General features: G+C 35.8%; 1 protein-coding gene across 2 annotated transcripts in view; it reads left to right on the forward strand.

The window, feature by feature from the left end:
* The first annotated feature begins 12,295 nt into the window (after positions 1-12,295).
* Positions 12,296-17,303, forward strand: part of LOC108731414 (loricrin) — a 6,431-nt gene continuing 1,423 nt past the window's right edge. The window contains exons 1-2 of one of the 2 annotated variants that reach the window (XM_018461743.1): positions 12,296-12,603; positions 17,011-17,299. In XM_018461743.1, the coding sequence (XP_018317245.1) occupies positions 12,519-12,603; positions 17,011-17,299 (374 nt within the window). In that variant the 5' untranslated portion in view covers positions 12,296-12,518. Of the gene's footprint in view, positions 12,604-17,010; positions 17,300-17,303 lie in introns of those variants that run through there. The other variant, XM_018461745.1, reaches the window with a different exon arrangement.

The raw sequence follows: 17,303 nt of genomic DNA on the forward strand, positions 1-17,303 counted from the left end.
CAAGCGGAATCGGCCGCCAATCGATATGTACCATCTGGCTGAAGCAATGATGACGATGATACGTATAATATACGGGGCTATGAATGAGCGGCACAATAAATCATAAGGCACGTAAATAAGAATGATGACCTCGTATCACGTACCCACCGGCGATGAAAATGCAACGAACTTCCATGAAAGAGTCAATTAAATTCGCGGATTAGTGTGCATCTCTCTCTATACGAATTGGGAGCATCGAACATTCACGATGGAAACTATTACGGGTATCACAGGGCACATCAGTGACGATGAAATATTACTTTCGTGTCTGTGCTTTTGTCAGTATGTAATAATAAAAAAATGTTCACTATTGATTACATTCAGGGGAAGAAACATAATAGAATCTACGTTACGATTTAGCCGAAGAAGACCTGCATTACTAATCGCGACGATCATTATGGATGTGAGCAGAGAAATCAGGACACATTATAGAATTGTTCGGGATGAATTCCGATCGGAATTATTTAAATTATTGCTTAGATTTTTATTGCTTTTTCTATAATGTTAGATATAAAGGGAATATATATATAATACTCAGTTGAGTTCAATAACATTTTCTGTTATTTTTGACTTCTATGTGTGTCAAAATGTGAATCAATCCATTTCTGGATGAGCTTAATTTTAAAGTAAATAACTAAAATAACATTCATGTTAACGTTACATGCGCTTACAATAAATACTTAATTAATGGATGAACTACTCTCTAAATTCTTTGAAGTGGAATTTCACTCTAAAGAGAGAAAATTGACCCAATCTTGAAAAAGAGTGGCTCAATTTCCAATCTTCAAGAGAGAGATTTCATTCTTCAGAGTGAAAAATTCACTTAAAAAATTTTAGAGAGTAAATTTGACACTTTTTTTAAATAAAATTGTTTAACTCCATTGTTTTAATTAAATAAATTAACGACATATTGAACAAGAGCAGTGGCGCTCTATAAAATGATTAAAAATAACTCAAATAATTTATAATTTAACGTTATAAAAATTTTAAATAATGTAGAAAAACTGAATAATTCAGACAGGAATTGTTAAATTATTCCCTAGATTTCTATTGTGTTTTTTGAGGAAAAGCGAAATAATTTCGATCAAAACCCATTCCAAATAATTCCATAACATGCAGTGCGCAGCCAGCCCGTATTATGGAATTATTCGAAATGGATTCCGATCGGAATTGTTCAGTTATTCTCTTTTCTATTGTAAATAATTTTCTAAGTAAAACAGAATTCCATAATACGTGCCCTAATTCTCTTTTTCTTCTCCGCATAGTCGAAGATATTTTAATAATAAAAATATTCAAGCGGGTTTAAAGGCGGATCTGCTCACGTATAAAAAAAGGCATTTGCAAAAGTATTTTACATCACACCGCTCATTACGTATCGCATTCACGTCCCGCGTTGGCCGGTTGATTTCGATAGCATCGAGACCCGAGCCGGAAAATACACAGCAGCGTGCATAAATAGATTAATCGAGCGGCGGTCTATACGCTATCCCTCTCCCCCCGTCACGGAGTGTCATAACCGATTCTTGCGGTTGCGAAACGCCGGACGGATCGTCCGTCCGCACCGCCACCCGCGAGTGACGATCCGGGACGGCGAGAAAATCGCTCGGCTCCGCGCGAGCGCATCGCGCCGCTCGCCGATGTAATAATGATGATCCCTTTAATCAATTAGCTCGACGGCGAAACCGTGAGGCAATCCGACGAGAAGACGACGCGCCGCGCCGGCCGCAGAAAATGCCGCGGTTCGTTCCCCGACCACGGATATTAATTATCTGGGGCACGGAGATGCGCTCGCGTACAATGCGCGATCGTAGGGGGAGGAGGGGGTCGTCGCCACTACAGCCGCTGGCGAATGTGGCGTGACTTTCGCTTTTCCTGCTGTATATTCATCTGCTTTGCTGATGCTGCTGCTGCTGTCGTTGCTGCACGATTGCTACGCTAGCCGCATCCACGGCATGCCTAAACGCTGGAAAAACTACGCAGCGTGGCACTTTCCTCTCGGCGAGAATGAGAATCACACTTGCAAAACGCTTGTGCTAACAAGGATGGCGACTTGGCGACTGCACCTCTCCGATCGTCAACGAAAGATGCACTTTCGTCACGAATTACTGCGTTTCCGCACGATAAGAACGATTTTTCTAAAGTAGTTAAAAATTTAGTTAGATCTGAAAATAATTTTGATGGACCATCAAAATACACACAGAAAAATATTATCATATTGTTAAGAAAAGTGGTTACTCAATTTACTTTCTTTCTTTTAAGTAACGATTTTTTCAAACAAATAATATTTTCTTCGCAACAATCTTAAAATATACTTATTACAAATTTTAGAAAAACTCATTATTATGTACTCAATACATGAATTAATTTTCTTTTGAAAAATATTATAAATTTATCGAAAAATGTTTATATGCAAATTACAAACTTGTTTTAATTTAATAATATATATTATATTTATATATATATTGATGGAAATATTAAACTCACTAGGATTCAGAGTATATTTTGAATGCTGTTTGATGCTTGTAATGAACTTATAGATCTACAAATATATATGAAACTTTTGAAATATTTGAAAATATAGCATGTATTTTTTTGTTTGTAGTTAGTAAAACTTCGAGCATGACAAGCAATGCTACAAAAAGTTTTGACATTTTAGCAATCAGTTTGAACGTTTCACGTAATTATTTTGATGGCCCAATAAAATTATTTTCAAACCTGTATCTAGCTAAATTTTTAGATGCTTCAGCAAAATCATGTGCATACTTTTGTGAAAAGTACGAAGTCGCATCTACGTGGCCCATTTCTCTTCAGCAAATTATATAATCTCTTATATTAACTTGACGTTAAATCGAGATTAATCTAATTCAGGCCACACTGCAGCTGAACTCGATTCTTTGAACTATGACCCGGTCTCGCGGGGACTCATGCATTGCTAAATTCATAATGTGAAATACCTAATTTGAGTTATTTTTAATCATTTCTATAGGTCGCTGATGCTCATATTCAAGTCAATTTTATTAAAACAATGGAATTAAACAATTTATTCCAAGATGTATTAATTAAATTTGACACAAATTTAGTTTATTATTTATTAAGATATTAATATAAACGTTAGTAACTTTAAAACCACAGAAATAGATTAATTTACATTTTGACACACATACAAGTTAAAAATAACAAAAGGCCTATTCTTTTTCGAAGAAAGTTCTAAACTGGTATACACTAGCAATAATAAATTGGAATGAAACGAATATAGTTTGTAATGCAAAACTTATTATACCAGTGTATTCCAGTTCAGAACTTTCTTCGGAAAAAAAGAACAGGCCTGAAATGTTATTTAACTTAAGGAACTGGGTTATCATTGCTTCTTTTTTATCTAACAATATATATCTAATAATTACATAAAACGAAAATATACCATAAGATCGAGAATGCCGAAATTTATTTCGCGACACAAGAGAAATATCGGTAAAAATAACGAAGGAAACAGGCAAGGATTAACTCGAACGTCAGCCTGGCGCCGGTCCTCTAATTTACAAATGCTATAATTGCGGCGTGGAAAAATAGACGCAAAAAAAAATCCATTCGTGGAACCTCATTGAATAGCCGTTCTATAATCTCCATAGAAACCACTCGCCGCCGAGCCCGAACGCAAATTGCAGACCGCATCCGATAAAAGCGCGTCTCTGTGCCCGATCATGAGATACGATCCAGCGTCTCTCGGAGGATCCTCGAAGTGCAATCGACCGCGACTGACTGCAATTAATCGGATTTGTTACTCGCGTTCATTAACGATAAGTTAATGAAAGACTGTGTTAATGAAAGGCTGACGAACGATACACGGAAAAAGATTTTGCCGAATCTAAAAATTTAAATAGTAATTTAAAAAGTAAATACAGATTTGAAAATAATTTTGTTGGGCCATCAAAATAATTATGTAGAAAACTCAAGCATGACGAACAATGTTGCAAAAAGTTTTGACATTCTAGTTGAAATGTTCCTGAATCAATTCACTAAAATCGATTTTTTTTTTTTGCAAAAAGATTTGAATCGCCCTTTTTGTTGAAAGAAAAGTTTTTTACAAAAAAATCGGGCCTTTTTTGTTTGGAAAAATCGATTCTTCGCAAATAAAAGAGTGGCTTGAAATTATCTTTTTTTCTGAACGATCGATTTTTTTTAGACATTCGAAATATCCTTGTATTCTAGTAATCAGTCTGAGTGTTCTACGCATAATTTAGATAAATGAACAAAATTATTTGCAGATCTGTATCTAGCTAAGTATTTAGATACTTTAACAGAACCATTCTTTCCATATACATAAAGTAAATACGTAATCTTGGATTTACAATAAATGACATTTTCGAATTTAAAAGAAAAAAAGGTATACACATGAAAGCCTTCGTGTCGCAACATAGTCATTATTTAGGAAAAAGATTTTAAAAATCCTATAATCTACCATATATAATATATTACCATATAAGATCAGCATGGCTTTTACCAAGATAGTTTTCCCGCGGAGATGTTAGTTTCTAACGTTTACGTCTCGTTTTCACTTATCGCCGTGACGGACGAATTGTTGTTTCAGTAACGTGAGGTATCTTCAATTGCGTAACAAGAGATCCAACTACCGTCATCGTGAGAAAGGGAAATGTCGAGAATTAACGGCTCGCGCACGAAGGTAAACTAGTCAGTTTTCCTGTCATAAATCAGACTAATAATGAGACTGCGTCCACGAGACTTTCGCGAAAAGTTCAGCCCACATTGTAAAGTTAAATTTTTAATTACTCTCATCCCGACCGATGCGTGACGTTCCGCCAAGAATGCGGAATATCCATTAATGATCAAATTGTTATCAGTAATTCAAACGTCAGAGCGGTAAAACATTCAAAAGTCAGAAAAACTAGGCAAAAAATATGCGCTTCCTCGTCATTGCAAACCTTCCCTTCAAACGCAATATTTACTAAATCAATTAAAACGCAAGAAGAAATTTTTTCCTTTTATAACTTTTTAATTAATAGAAAATGTTTTTTGTTACATGACCGTTGTATTGCTTTAAATCATGATATCGATTTGTCATTAAATTAAATTTGATGCTATATACATGCAATTATTAATTCATTTAATTGCAAACATCTTTTATATCCATATCATAATAGAATTGCGGATATCATCCACAAAAATTAAATAATTACTATCGATGAGCAGATTTATACATTGTAAGTTGATATCCGATTTGTAATTCGATTTTGTCATCCGATTAAAAAACAAAAATACTCGTAAAATTATAAAGAAACATTTTATAATATATACGTAAATATAGTATACGTTGCACACAGATGAATTTTCCTTCTAGATAATATATAATATAGATACTCAAAAAACTCTATATCCGTCTATAATATTTTCTGTAATATTTTTATAGATACGCTCTTAACTTGATTCTTTAAATTATATAGATATTCAGTAAATCTTTTAAAGTAAATTCTTAAAGATTGAAAATTGAGCCACTCTTTCAAGACTGGCTTAATTTTCACTTTTTAGAGTGAAATTCCAATCCAAACTCAGGAAAAAATGTTATATAAGGATATATATTATATATATTATTATATATAAAATATGTCAATTTTTTTCATACATAATTATATAGAATTTTATATAATTATATATGAAACATTTTTTCCCGGGAAGAATTTAGAGAATATGTATTTTATGCAATATATATATATCTCTCTCTCTTATAGATATACAACAATTTTTTGGATCCATTACAAGTTAAAATAAAAAATAGTTTAACTCACGAACACGAAGCGCAGCAACGGAGTTGCGATACAATCACGTTCCTCTGTAAAAAAAAATAAATATCTACATCCGGATTACAACATGTGCCCGAAATAATAAATATTCGAAAATGATTTTTATCGCATTAAACTTTTCTCTTTTTAAAATAGAAATAAATATTGAATAGAACAATTATATAAATTTCAGGAAGCAATTAGATGATCAGTGAGTAAACGAGTAGTAAAAATAAAAAACCTGTTCACCTCATTGTTGCTCCGCTGTCACCCGATGCCTCCCTGGACCTCCTCCTCCTTCTCCTTCTCCTCCTCCTCCTCCTCCTCCTCCTCCTCCTCCTCCTCCTTCTCACTCATTTCTTCGTTGTTACTTCGTGACACTCACTTGCAATTGCAAAGACGGCGTTGATCTGCGATCACGCGCCGATTATTGGAACATGATCGCGCGGCGTTTTGTACGGCACTCCCGAGGTTAGGTTAGGTTTGCTTACTCGCAGAATACGGTTGATTACGATCGTACGCGCACACTGGTCATCGAAAGACGATATTTTGCGCGACATTCCCAGTGTCAATCGTAGATTACGTTTTGACGGAAGAATAATACGATGAGAATACCCGAGCGGTGAATACGACGCGACAATACCTACAAAATACGTCTCGCGGAATGACGCAACGGACTGGGACCGACGCGACTGACGGAGCGAATTGAAAATCGCGCGGCCAACTTCACGCGGAACTCGTCGCGACGGGCGGTAATGCGTCGACTTCTGGTCGCAGCTTTCGCACTTTGATTGACAAACAGTACCTACATGCTATTATTTCAATGATTATTATCTCGCATGCGCGTGTTACGACACACAAAAATAAACATACGTCCGAAAATTGACAGTATAATAAGTTGGCTACGGAATGCAATATCTAACTGAAGATAGCCAAGTGTTGCCAAGTCTGTTCGAAAGTTATTAATAGTTCGGCTGTAATTCGGGCTTTTTTTATTTTGAGAGCGAGTATGAGGCTGAGTCCTCATGGAGAAAGAAACAGCGGAACGGAATCAAAACGGAATATTGATAGAAAAGAGATATCCTCATTCTATCTCTTTTCTGTTAATATTCCGTTCTGATTCCGTTCCGCTGTTTCTTTCTCCGTGGGGACGCAGCCTTAGATTAATTTTTAAATAAACTATTTCTCCGTTCTGTGTGTGTGTGGCTAATTATGCGCTAACATTGAGAATGATCCGATGAGGATCGAAACGTCTGTTTTTGTTTATAATTGACACATGTTATTAAATTTTAGATTTTAACTATTTTATATATTTTATTTACTAACTTTTTAAATTTTAACAACAGACTTTGACTCGTATCCCTTTCTTTTCTCGTTTTTTTTTTAATTTGTTGAGTCTTATTACTATCATATTTTTTTTATATTTTTTTTCTTCACAAAAAAAGTCACTCGGAAATTATCTTAAACTTTCTGTATCCCCGAAAAATCTCTCAGTAAAAAAACTTCTATAAATCTCTAGTAGAATTCTACTAAATGTAGCTCTTTATTAGTGGTTATTTTTAGCTAGATAGTGGCCCTTTAATAAATCTTCGAACCTAAGTAAAATGACCCAGCAAACAGTAACTAACAATATCATAACTGTCATAAGTTACAATTTACAACGTAATAACACAATATAACATATAACAGTTATATAACATGTAACAGTTATACTGTTGAGTGGAAAATTATAACTGTTATGTTACTTAGTTGATGTTTGCTAGGAACGATAACATCAAGGTGTTAGAAAAAATATTTTATTCCATGAACCAAAATTTCGCTGTAACAACAAAAAGTTAGTTGAAATATACTTAAAAAGATTTGAAAAATATACCGAATAGAACTATTTTATACGAAATAAATTGTTCAATTGGTACAAATAAATATTTTTATTATTTTTTCCTGAAGCAGAAAAATGTATTTGGTAGAGGCAATTAAATTCTTTGTTATATGTATAAACAAAATATTTTATTATTCTTAAAAAATGCTTCATTTATTTGCCTAAACAATTTCGCTGGAAGAACTAAATATTTCTGGAGTCCAAATATTTTTGGAGTCATTTTGATATCATTTCAATCTTATACATTGAGAAGAATTTTTAATTAAAAATGTACGAATCAGAAAATTCTGATCATATCAATCAGAATTCTGGTTACTTCAATTAGAATTATAATAAACTCAATCAAAAAATTTTAATACCCACTTTCAACTAGAATTCCAATTAATGCAATCAGACTCTTTCCAGTGTGATGATTTGTGTTCTGCATGAGACTGCATCTCGTTGAAATATACACTTTATGCGTACCAATAGAATGCTTTCATCCAATAAAATGCTTTCATTTCTTGGCAATCAACGATCTATCGATTCAATAATCACGGATCGCGCATTTTTACAGCATCCGTGTTGCAATGATCGATCAATCCGGCAAAGCGAGACACTCGGCCGGAGCGATCTGATCCGATCTGTATTACCGCAACGTTTGTCATAGCCACATAGCTGCGCGCATCTCGAGCCTCGCTCGTGTTATTGCTACACGGGCGATAATAAATCGTCGATTTAGCAAGCGGCGTCTCTTTCAGCGTTCTCTTTCAGCAATCGGTGAGAGCAACGTCGTAGGTGTCGGGACCGTTTCGTGAAGTTCGCACACGCACGAAGAATGGCGGAGATTCTTCGCCGTGCGATTTGTCATACTCGCGCGCTAATTGGACCGACTACCGATGATCCACCGGTCGTTAAAACGCTAGTCGTTGATAGCAATTGTCTGTTTACAAATAACAGATCTTACGAGAACCGATTGCCGGCCGGAATTATAAGTGCGATTTGCAAATAAGGCTGTGGAGAATTTACGAAACTCTCGGCGATAGATGGATCTAATTCTTCAAGTCACCTAATTGATGTCTTTTTAAATATATATGTAGTTAATGGAAACGAGAATCTTTGACTAGTGAGTATTACAGGGGATTAATAAAATAATACAAACGTTTAAGAAATATATTGCATACTCTCTCTCTTGTTTTATTAATAAGAAGTTGGACCTATTATTTATTTATCTTTAATATAAATTTTATCCTGGAATAGAATCATGCTTGAATAATGTAGGAACTACTGCAATATTACACTAATTCTTATTACTTCCTGTTGTTCTTTTATATTATTATTATAGAGAATAACAAGAAATAATATTTCTTATTATTTCCTATTCTAGATTATTACATATAAATAATAGTTATTACTTTTCTATTATAGAATAATAGGAAAGTAATTACTATCATTTTCCTATTTTCTTCTAGTAAAATATCTTGTTTGAAAGATATTGGAGGAGGAAATCTGTGTGTATCTCCCACTCTGCTCTTTAAAACCACAAATAGTACTCGAATCAGGTGATTGCATTGATCAGAAAAATATTAAAGTTCAAGAGAAGAACAGAAGGTAATTTTGGAAAATAGAGTGAAAAAAGAATGTTTTATTAATATAAGAGGTTGATCTTTCATTTGCTTTTAATACACATTCTGTCCTTGTTGAAATAATCATATAGTGTTTGAATTGTTACCATCGATATTATTTGATACTCATATTGGAGAAGAAAATTTTCTTTTGTAATATTATAAGCAATTGAAAGATGTTCTTCTGAAAGAATAATACAACATTCCATTAGTAACAACTTGTACATTATGTGATTGTTTTACTAAAGATAAAATGTGTATTAAAAACAAAAATGGGCTAATCTCTTGATTAATAAAATAAGTAGTAATATAAATGGTATATTGATGAGAAGTTTATGTTATTTCGTCTATCTCCTGTATTTTGTAATATAAGAAAATTTTTTGCGTCTCAATACATTAATTTATGTCCCTGGATTTGATGTATTACGCTTAATATATTTGATATATGATATTTGCTGTTTCTAATAACAATTATTAGAAAGCATTAACTAAATAAAAAATATTTCACACTCATAATTTATTATATCGCTTATTAATCATCTTATTAGTCATCAATCTTTCCGACAGCGATCGCGCGAATCTTTTTTCGTCAATGAGCGAGCACATTCGTTCCAATAGGATTCTCTTTTCATCATTTTGTTCCGCGTATGCCATTAAGTTATTATACTTTAGCCGCGTGTCGCAACACTGTACTTCCAGCTACTTATAGGAACGGGCAACGAAACGGAACCCAAATTACGCGAACTCCCGCTATTAAAAATTATTGATTATTTTTATTATACGTTGCGTCATCTCGCGTTTAGGACAACGAGCGGCACCTGCTGCACTTATGCGAGCAGTTAAGATCGCTGTGCGTTCGTCCGCGGAAAAGAAACGATTATCTTACGTTATAGAAGTCCTATAGCGTAAGATAATCGCGTGCGAACAAGAATATAATGCGCGAGATGCAGCCAGCTATGAAAAGCGTATCCCTCGTATAACGGACACAAGATAGACGTTTCAGACGTAAAAAAAAAAATACCGGACTCCTTCAGCTCCATGTTTCCCTTTCATACTTTCTTCGGTGAACTTTCGTTTCTTCTTCGCGTTCAATAGATCATTCCTTTATAGTTAATGGTCTTCCTTATGTACTGAATATGGGATGCTTGAATAACGTTGCGCACGCAAAGATTTTTCTCCCAGTGTTATAAACTGGCGTAACATTTATATGCATTTTTTAAGTTACAGCTCGAAATGCATCAAGAAGCGTTGGCGTACTGAGAGACGCGTTCGTCAGATATTTTATACTTTCAGCTTCGCCTTCTTCGTCTTTTTAAGACTGCTTGAAATCGCACGTCGCCGCGAAACGATCTGCACGTACATCATCGACGATACCGTCATTTTTATGCCTTCGCGTATATGGACAGATTGTGTCCTCGGCCTAGAAATCATGGTCACACTCCCAGTGTATCTACGGGTTATAGCGAAACGTATTTCAAACAAATTGCTTCTCGAATATCGCCTGGATATCCTAGATCGACATTCATACACCTCTCAGAATTCGTTTCGTACAGTAAAATTTTTTGTGCTATCTCAAGTTCATCTTTCTATAGAAAAATTCTCAATTGTTCAATCACACCAAAAAAATCTCTCTTTGTGTCCATTTCTATCAACGTAGATTAACTTTAATCTCGGTTTAATTTAGTCTTCATTCTTTTCCTAATTCGTAGAATTAGAAAAAAATAAAAAAATAAGTTAAACCAAAATTAAAGTCAACTACATTGATAGAAACAGCTTTAGCTAATATAAGACTTCGTTAATTTACATTATTAATTGCCCTAAATTGAGTTTAACTCATTGCCCTAAATTAATTATAAAATAATATTTAATTTAGAAATAAAATCGATCCTCTCGTGATACCAATTTAGAACAACACCTATGAAGAACAGTATGATCTGTTTGTATCCTTCGTCGATTTAGTTATCTAGTTCCTAGTCGACAAGTGGGCTTCTCAGGTGAAGCTGAGCGTGTGACGAATAACAAGCGAGCAATTTTCGATCGCACGATCCCTGCTTACTAATGGTCCTCATTAAACTTACTTTTCGGAGAAAGGACTTAGAGAAGTGACGTGATGATTTTCGAAACTTCACTTAGATTGCTTGCGAAACAAACAGCTCATCTTGTATTCATTATGTACTTGTTTTTATTGTGTACTTGTTATAAATGCCAACATTCCATTAGCTTATTTAATATGTAATTTTTATATGTATGAAATATAATTTTATGAAAGAGTTTCGCGAAATGTCAAAAAACCTTCTATCTTCCAAGATACAATTTTACTCGCGTGAAATCTCTTTGAAAACACACACGGTTATCGCATTTTTCTACGACTCGTTAAATTCGGAGCTTATTCGATATTCCCAATTTTACGATATCTCCGTTTCAAACGAACCGACTGAACGCGCGGCACAGAATATTTTATGTGCTATCCATCCGAATCGCTCCAGTCGGATCGCTTGCACGAGAGTTCACGTGCTCGAGAGCTCGTGCGCAATGCTACGTTACTCTCGCTGATCGCTCTCCTCGAGCGGAGCCAGATGACACCAAGGCCAGGCGGCGCAAGATTTCTCGCAGTGAGAACGCTGAGTTCACCGCGAAGAAGAGAGCGAAAGAACGTCCCAGACGAAAAAAAGAGCCCCCTCGTTAACAGCCTGACCAGGGTCAATCGCTAGCAGGACATCCCGTTGCCTGATCTTTCAGAAAACCGTCAGATCCTTCAGTCACCCCCCTCTCCCCCACGGATATATAATTCCTGACCGGGGGGGGGGGCCTCCCCAAGATAGCTTGTCTTCTTATGTCCCTCCCCCCCTCGTCAGTATTTGCCTCCCACGTTCTCCGGGAGTCTCACCTGGTCGGTAGCATCCTCCTGCACTCCCGACGAGGACTTTCTCCGAAAGACGGCCAACTATATAAGCGAGATGCACGCTGTTTGAAGCACGTTAGACGAAATCGCACGGGTGCGTCGAGCAGGCCACGTCGAGCCGCCGCGCCCCGATTGCATCTGTTTTTCCATTCGTAAGTTCACCCCGCATATACGTGACGGTAGCTTGGGAGAGAAAGAGGGAGAGACAGCACTTTCGTTCGTACGAAACGCAAATTCGTGCATGTGACTCGGCGCCGAGGAACATCACAGAGACCTCCACGAGACTTCGATCGCCGGGGACCATGAGGCCCGCGAGAAGCTGGGCCCCGTTGGCAGTGACCGCGCTCGTCGCGACGGCTCTACTGCTGAGGCCCATCCACGCCGATGGTAAGATCTCAGAAGGGTCCTCATATCGTTATCTAACGTTAATCTCTTGATTCTTGAGATTCCCGTACAGTATAAATTTCCAAGGAACGTCCTAAAGACGTCCAGAGGATGTCTCTGCACTGAAACAAATTATATTATATCAACAGCATTATTTTTATTGAAAATGATTTTATTATAATTTAATAACACTAATGAAACAAATATACGTCATGCTCCGGTTTTAATAAAATTTTATTTATCTCATTAATACTAACTATTGTTAAGTCAACGAAATTATTTTCAAAATAATGCTGTTGATACGTCTTTTTTTTCAGTGTATATCCTCTGAACGTCCTAAGGACGTTCCCAGGATGTCTCTCGGATAAAGTGTGTTGCATGGGTTGCTCTTCGGGTTTTTAAATTTGAAACTTAAACTTGACAATGCGAGTTTTTACCGGTGATGAGAAAAAACGATATGCATTATTGTGATACGCGGAGTAGAGGAATGCAACTGAACATGGAATTAATCTAGCACGAAGAAGTTTTCGGAGTCTGCTAATCTTTTATGGGATGGAACAGTTCTTGTATTAAGATGAAGAGAGATCTTATGAATACCTAATTGTTCTTTCATGTTCAATGGAGAGAAATAGAAAGAGAAGAAAAAGAAACGCGAGACGACCACATTAAGTTTTCGCGAGAGTAAAAGTAGTCTCAAGAAAATCGCGTGCCGGATTTCTGCATCGGAAAGCGAGATAAATTAATGACTTTGAGGGAAAGAATGTTTTTATAATATTAAAGTTGCTCGCTTCACGTTAGTCTTCTAGCTCCTCTTTCTCACGCATTTCATAATAGCTTATTAAATTCATTGTAGTAAAAAAAAGAGGCATTAAGGTAAAATCTCTCGTCGCTGGCGCACAAGTAAGATCGCCAGCAGAATACAATTTAGAAGGGGATGCGTTATAAGAAACGCACTGTATGTCAATAGTAATTTCACGGTTAAAGTACGCATTACGTAGCGAGCGTGCGACGTAACATTTTTAACTTAATGAATGTCGCCACGACGGATCTGTAATTTGTCAGCTTGTCGGAAAACTTATTAGAAAGTCCACTGTTGTCCTGCAACGCGTTGTAATATGTGAGTAAAAAATGGAGTTTACGATTTGGCAGTTTTTACTTTCAGCTATTAAATTGAATCAGACTTTTCATTAAGATTATACCTAATCAGCTCTTTAAATTTAAATTTTAAATATAAGTAAAAAAAAATGCCGGTGAAAAATTAACTTCTTTTCGATATATTCTCTGCCGCCCTAAATCGACATAACGAAGTGCTTAATCAAGAGATAAAGTAAAAACGTAGTTGATTGAGCGTTAAATCTTGATAATCAAATTCTCTGTGTTTTCAAGCGTAAACATGGTTATAAGTCTCTTATTATATACCTGCTTTAAGTTCTGATTAAAACATTTCATTTTTTATCTCTCGAATTAATTTATGTTTCCGATTAGGTTCAAGCGTGCCTGTAGGCGTACTACTTTACGCAGTTTCATCACACGCCATCAGTTAATTATAGGAAAATCTTTAATAACTAGCATTTTCGTCATTCAAACAACGAAATGTTTTTACATTATAGATTATCTTAATTTATTCATCGAACATTTTTTTCAAGTTTACTCGATCGCTCGAGCGATCGATACGTTTTTCTTTCTCTCAAGTAATGCAGGCGATTTTGTGAAATTGGGACGCATGAAAAAGTAGAAGCCGTGTGCACCAGGCTTGAAATAGTCAAGTATTAGAGAGACGTGAACTATCGGACAGAGCATCTCTCAGCAAATTGCGCATAGCGTGTTGGGATCGTTGCATAAATCAGAACTATCAGGTGCGATCTAGCGTAATCTAACTCGCGCGAGCGTGCAAAGCCGAAACTTTACCGCGATTGTTCTGATTTCGATTTTAACACGTGTAAACGTCACGCGCCCACACGCGAGTTATTGTTTAAATACCGTGCGTGCGTTGAAGATCATTGCGGTGTTTTGCCAGCGGTTGTCTAATGGGAAAATGTTAACAAATTAGTTTCTCAAAATAAAACGATTGTAAAAACTTTTAATTTTTATTTCGCGTTATATTATTTTGTCGCGCTTTTTATACGTCCACCTTTATTTTATTTTAAAACTTTATTTTATTATATTTGATTTTTACCGCGCGCCTCTCGTTTCGATTCGCTTTATTTTATTCCATTCAATTTTTATATGTCGCAAACTGAATTTAATTGTTTTCCATTTGTTATCCCTTCAGTGCTGTTCAAGTTTTTAGCCGTATGAATTATTTATCTCTCTTAAATCGAAGTGGAACCTTCAATAAGTTTCTTTTTTGAACGTCGAGAGATTAAATGTCCGTTTGTTTAACCCTTCATAGTCACACTGTGTCAAATTGACTTCAAAGAATGTTTTGATGTTCTATCTTTAATTAATATCTCTTTGGTTGGAATTTCTCAGTGGAATAATCAATCTTTCATGCGATAATATTTCACACTTTTTTTTTCCATAAATTAAAATAGCCTCCTTCATTTCCCAGAATAAATACTTTTTTTGGAACGCGAACTATTGCACTATTTTTTTCTGAAAGTCTCATATTTCTGTAAATAGTCATAAATTTTTATAAAAAAAGAAATAAAAATTGAAAAAATTATGATTTTTTTTTAGTAAAAAGTCTCATTTTTCAAAAAATTTTATTTCCATAATTTTTTAATATGTTAAAGTTGAAATCTTTATAAAACCGCTGCATTTTTATTTCTAAAATGTTTACAATATACTCAGTAATTTTTTTACTTCAAGGAACGAAAACTGTGAATACGCAGCAACCAAAATGCTTTGGGGTCATTTCAACCCGGTGACCATTACACTCTAAAAACTATCAGTGTGGGTTTAACATCATACAATGTCTATATAATTCTCACTATGTTGGTATTAATATTAACATCAACATAACATGGATTTAAGACCGTGGATTTTAAATCATGATTTGTTGATATAAATACAAGAGGTTATAAATCCACACATGATGTTAATATTAACACCAACACGGTGAGAACTATATAGATACCGCGTGGTGTTAAATCCACACTGATCTTTTTTAAAGTGTATGAAACTTTCAAGAGCCTACAAAGGATTAATAGGTAGCAGAATAGCGAATCGCTGATCCGGGATTAATTGGCGTACTCGCCAAGTTTCAGCAGATGACTGTCGACCCGCCGAACCGGTCGTAAATACCAGCGATGAATCGCTTCTTCAACTGTCGTGGCGGAGCATCACGCTCGCGCGATAAATCAATCGGACACTGTTCGCGTTCCGGCGCATCAGCCACGATGAAAGCGAAGCGTGACTCAATCGGCGCGTTAACGCGTGTTTAACAAACAAAAAAAACCGCCATGCTATTATTGTGAAAATCCGCGTTGGTGTTTCGACTGTACGACACAAAGCGTCTTGTAATGACTGTCTTACGACGACTCCGCTGATGATGATAGCGCGGAGCAGATAAAATCCCGCGATAAGAAATCGTTACGGTCTGATTACGACTTCCGTGACTAAGTCGGTTTAGAATACTATCCGACGCGAACACAATTCCCTGACTTGGTTGCGAATTTTCCTCCTCTGTAATGAAGACATGTGTTCTTAAATTGAAGGGAATTTTACTCTTTTTGATTTCCTGTAAATTGTTGTGATATGAATTTAGATCAAGATTGGAAGTTAACTTAATACAAAGTAGAAATTCTAAAACTTCGTTTTCTCTTCCCATAGGAATTTATACAGTAAATTAATGAAATTTTATTTACTCAATTAAATTTCTGTAAATTGTCTTGATTTTTGTACTCAGTTCAATTTTAAGTTTCAAGAGTTATTGAACGGAATTAAGTTTTAACAATGTTTGATGGTTAAAACATTGTTAAGCGGAATTTAAATTTCTGTTGATAGTTACTAGTACTATTACGAAGACTTAGATAGCTGTAATACAGCTATCCTATGGGAAGAGAAAACGAAGTTTTAGAATTTCTACTTTGTATTATGTTAACTTCCAATCTTGATTGCTAGGAAGCCGCGTAAATGCTATTGCCGACTTATCATCTCATCTAATAGCGTTACCACAAACAATAAACGTTAGTGGTAATTTCATCGTAAGATTGCGATGTAATAAAAAGTCACCAGCAATGTAAGAAACCATAAGTTACTGAGAGAGCAGCCAAATTTATTATAGCAATTTTTAAGATTACAGATTAAATACTATTTTCCCAAATATAAGATTAATCAAAATGCAATAAAATTTTCTGCGACAACCAAGCTATATAATTTACATCTCTCTTGTATCTAAAATATTCTTTAAAGAATAAGATAAATTTTTTAAAGAATAAAGCTTTAGATTTTGGAATTCTTTTCTAGCGCCTATCTCGGGCAACTATCTACCACCGTCAACCAGTTACGGCACACCTAATCTAGGAGGTGGCGGCGGTGGAGGAATATCGACGAGCTACGGTGCGCCTTCAGGTGGTGGCGGCGGCGGCGGTGGTGGCGGTGGTGGCTACGGAGGTGGTCGACCTTCCTCGACATACGGAGCACCCAGTGGAGGTGGCGGTGGCGGTGGATATTCCGGTGGAGGCGGCGGTGGAACACCGTCCTCCAGTTATGGTGCACCTCCGTCCTCCAGTTACGGTGCACCACCATCCTCGAGCTAT

Source organism: Mycetomoellerius zeteki, unplaced genomic scaffold (assembly GCF_001594055.1).
Source record: "Mycetomoellerius zeteki isolate Tzet28-1 unplaced genomic scaffold, Tzet1.0 scaffold126, whole genome shotgun sequence".
NCBI lineage: Eukaryota > Metazoa > Arthropoda > Insecta > Hymenoptera > Formicidae > Mycetomoellerius > Mycetomoellerius zeteki.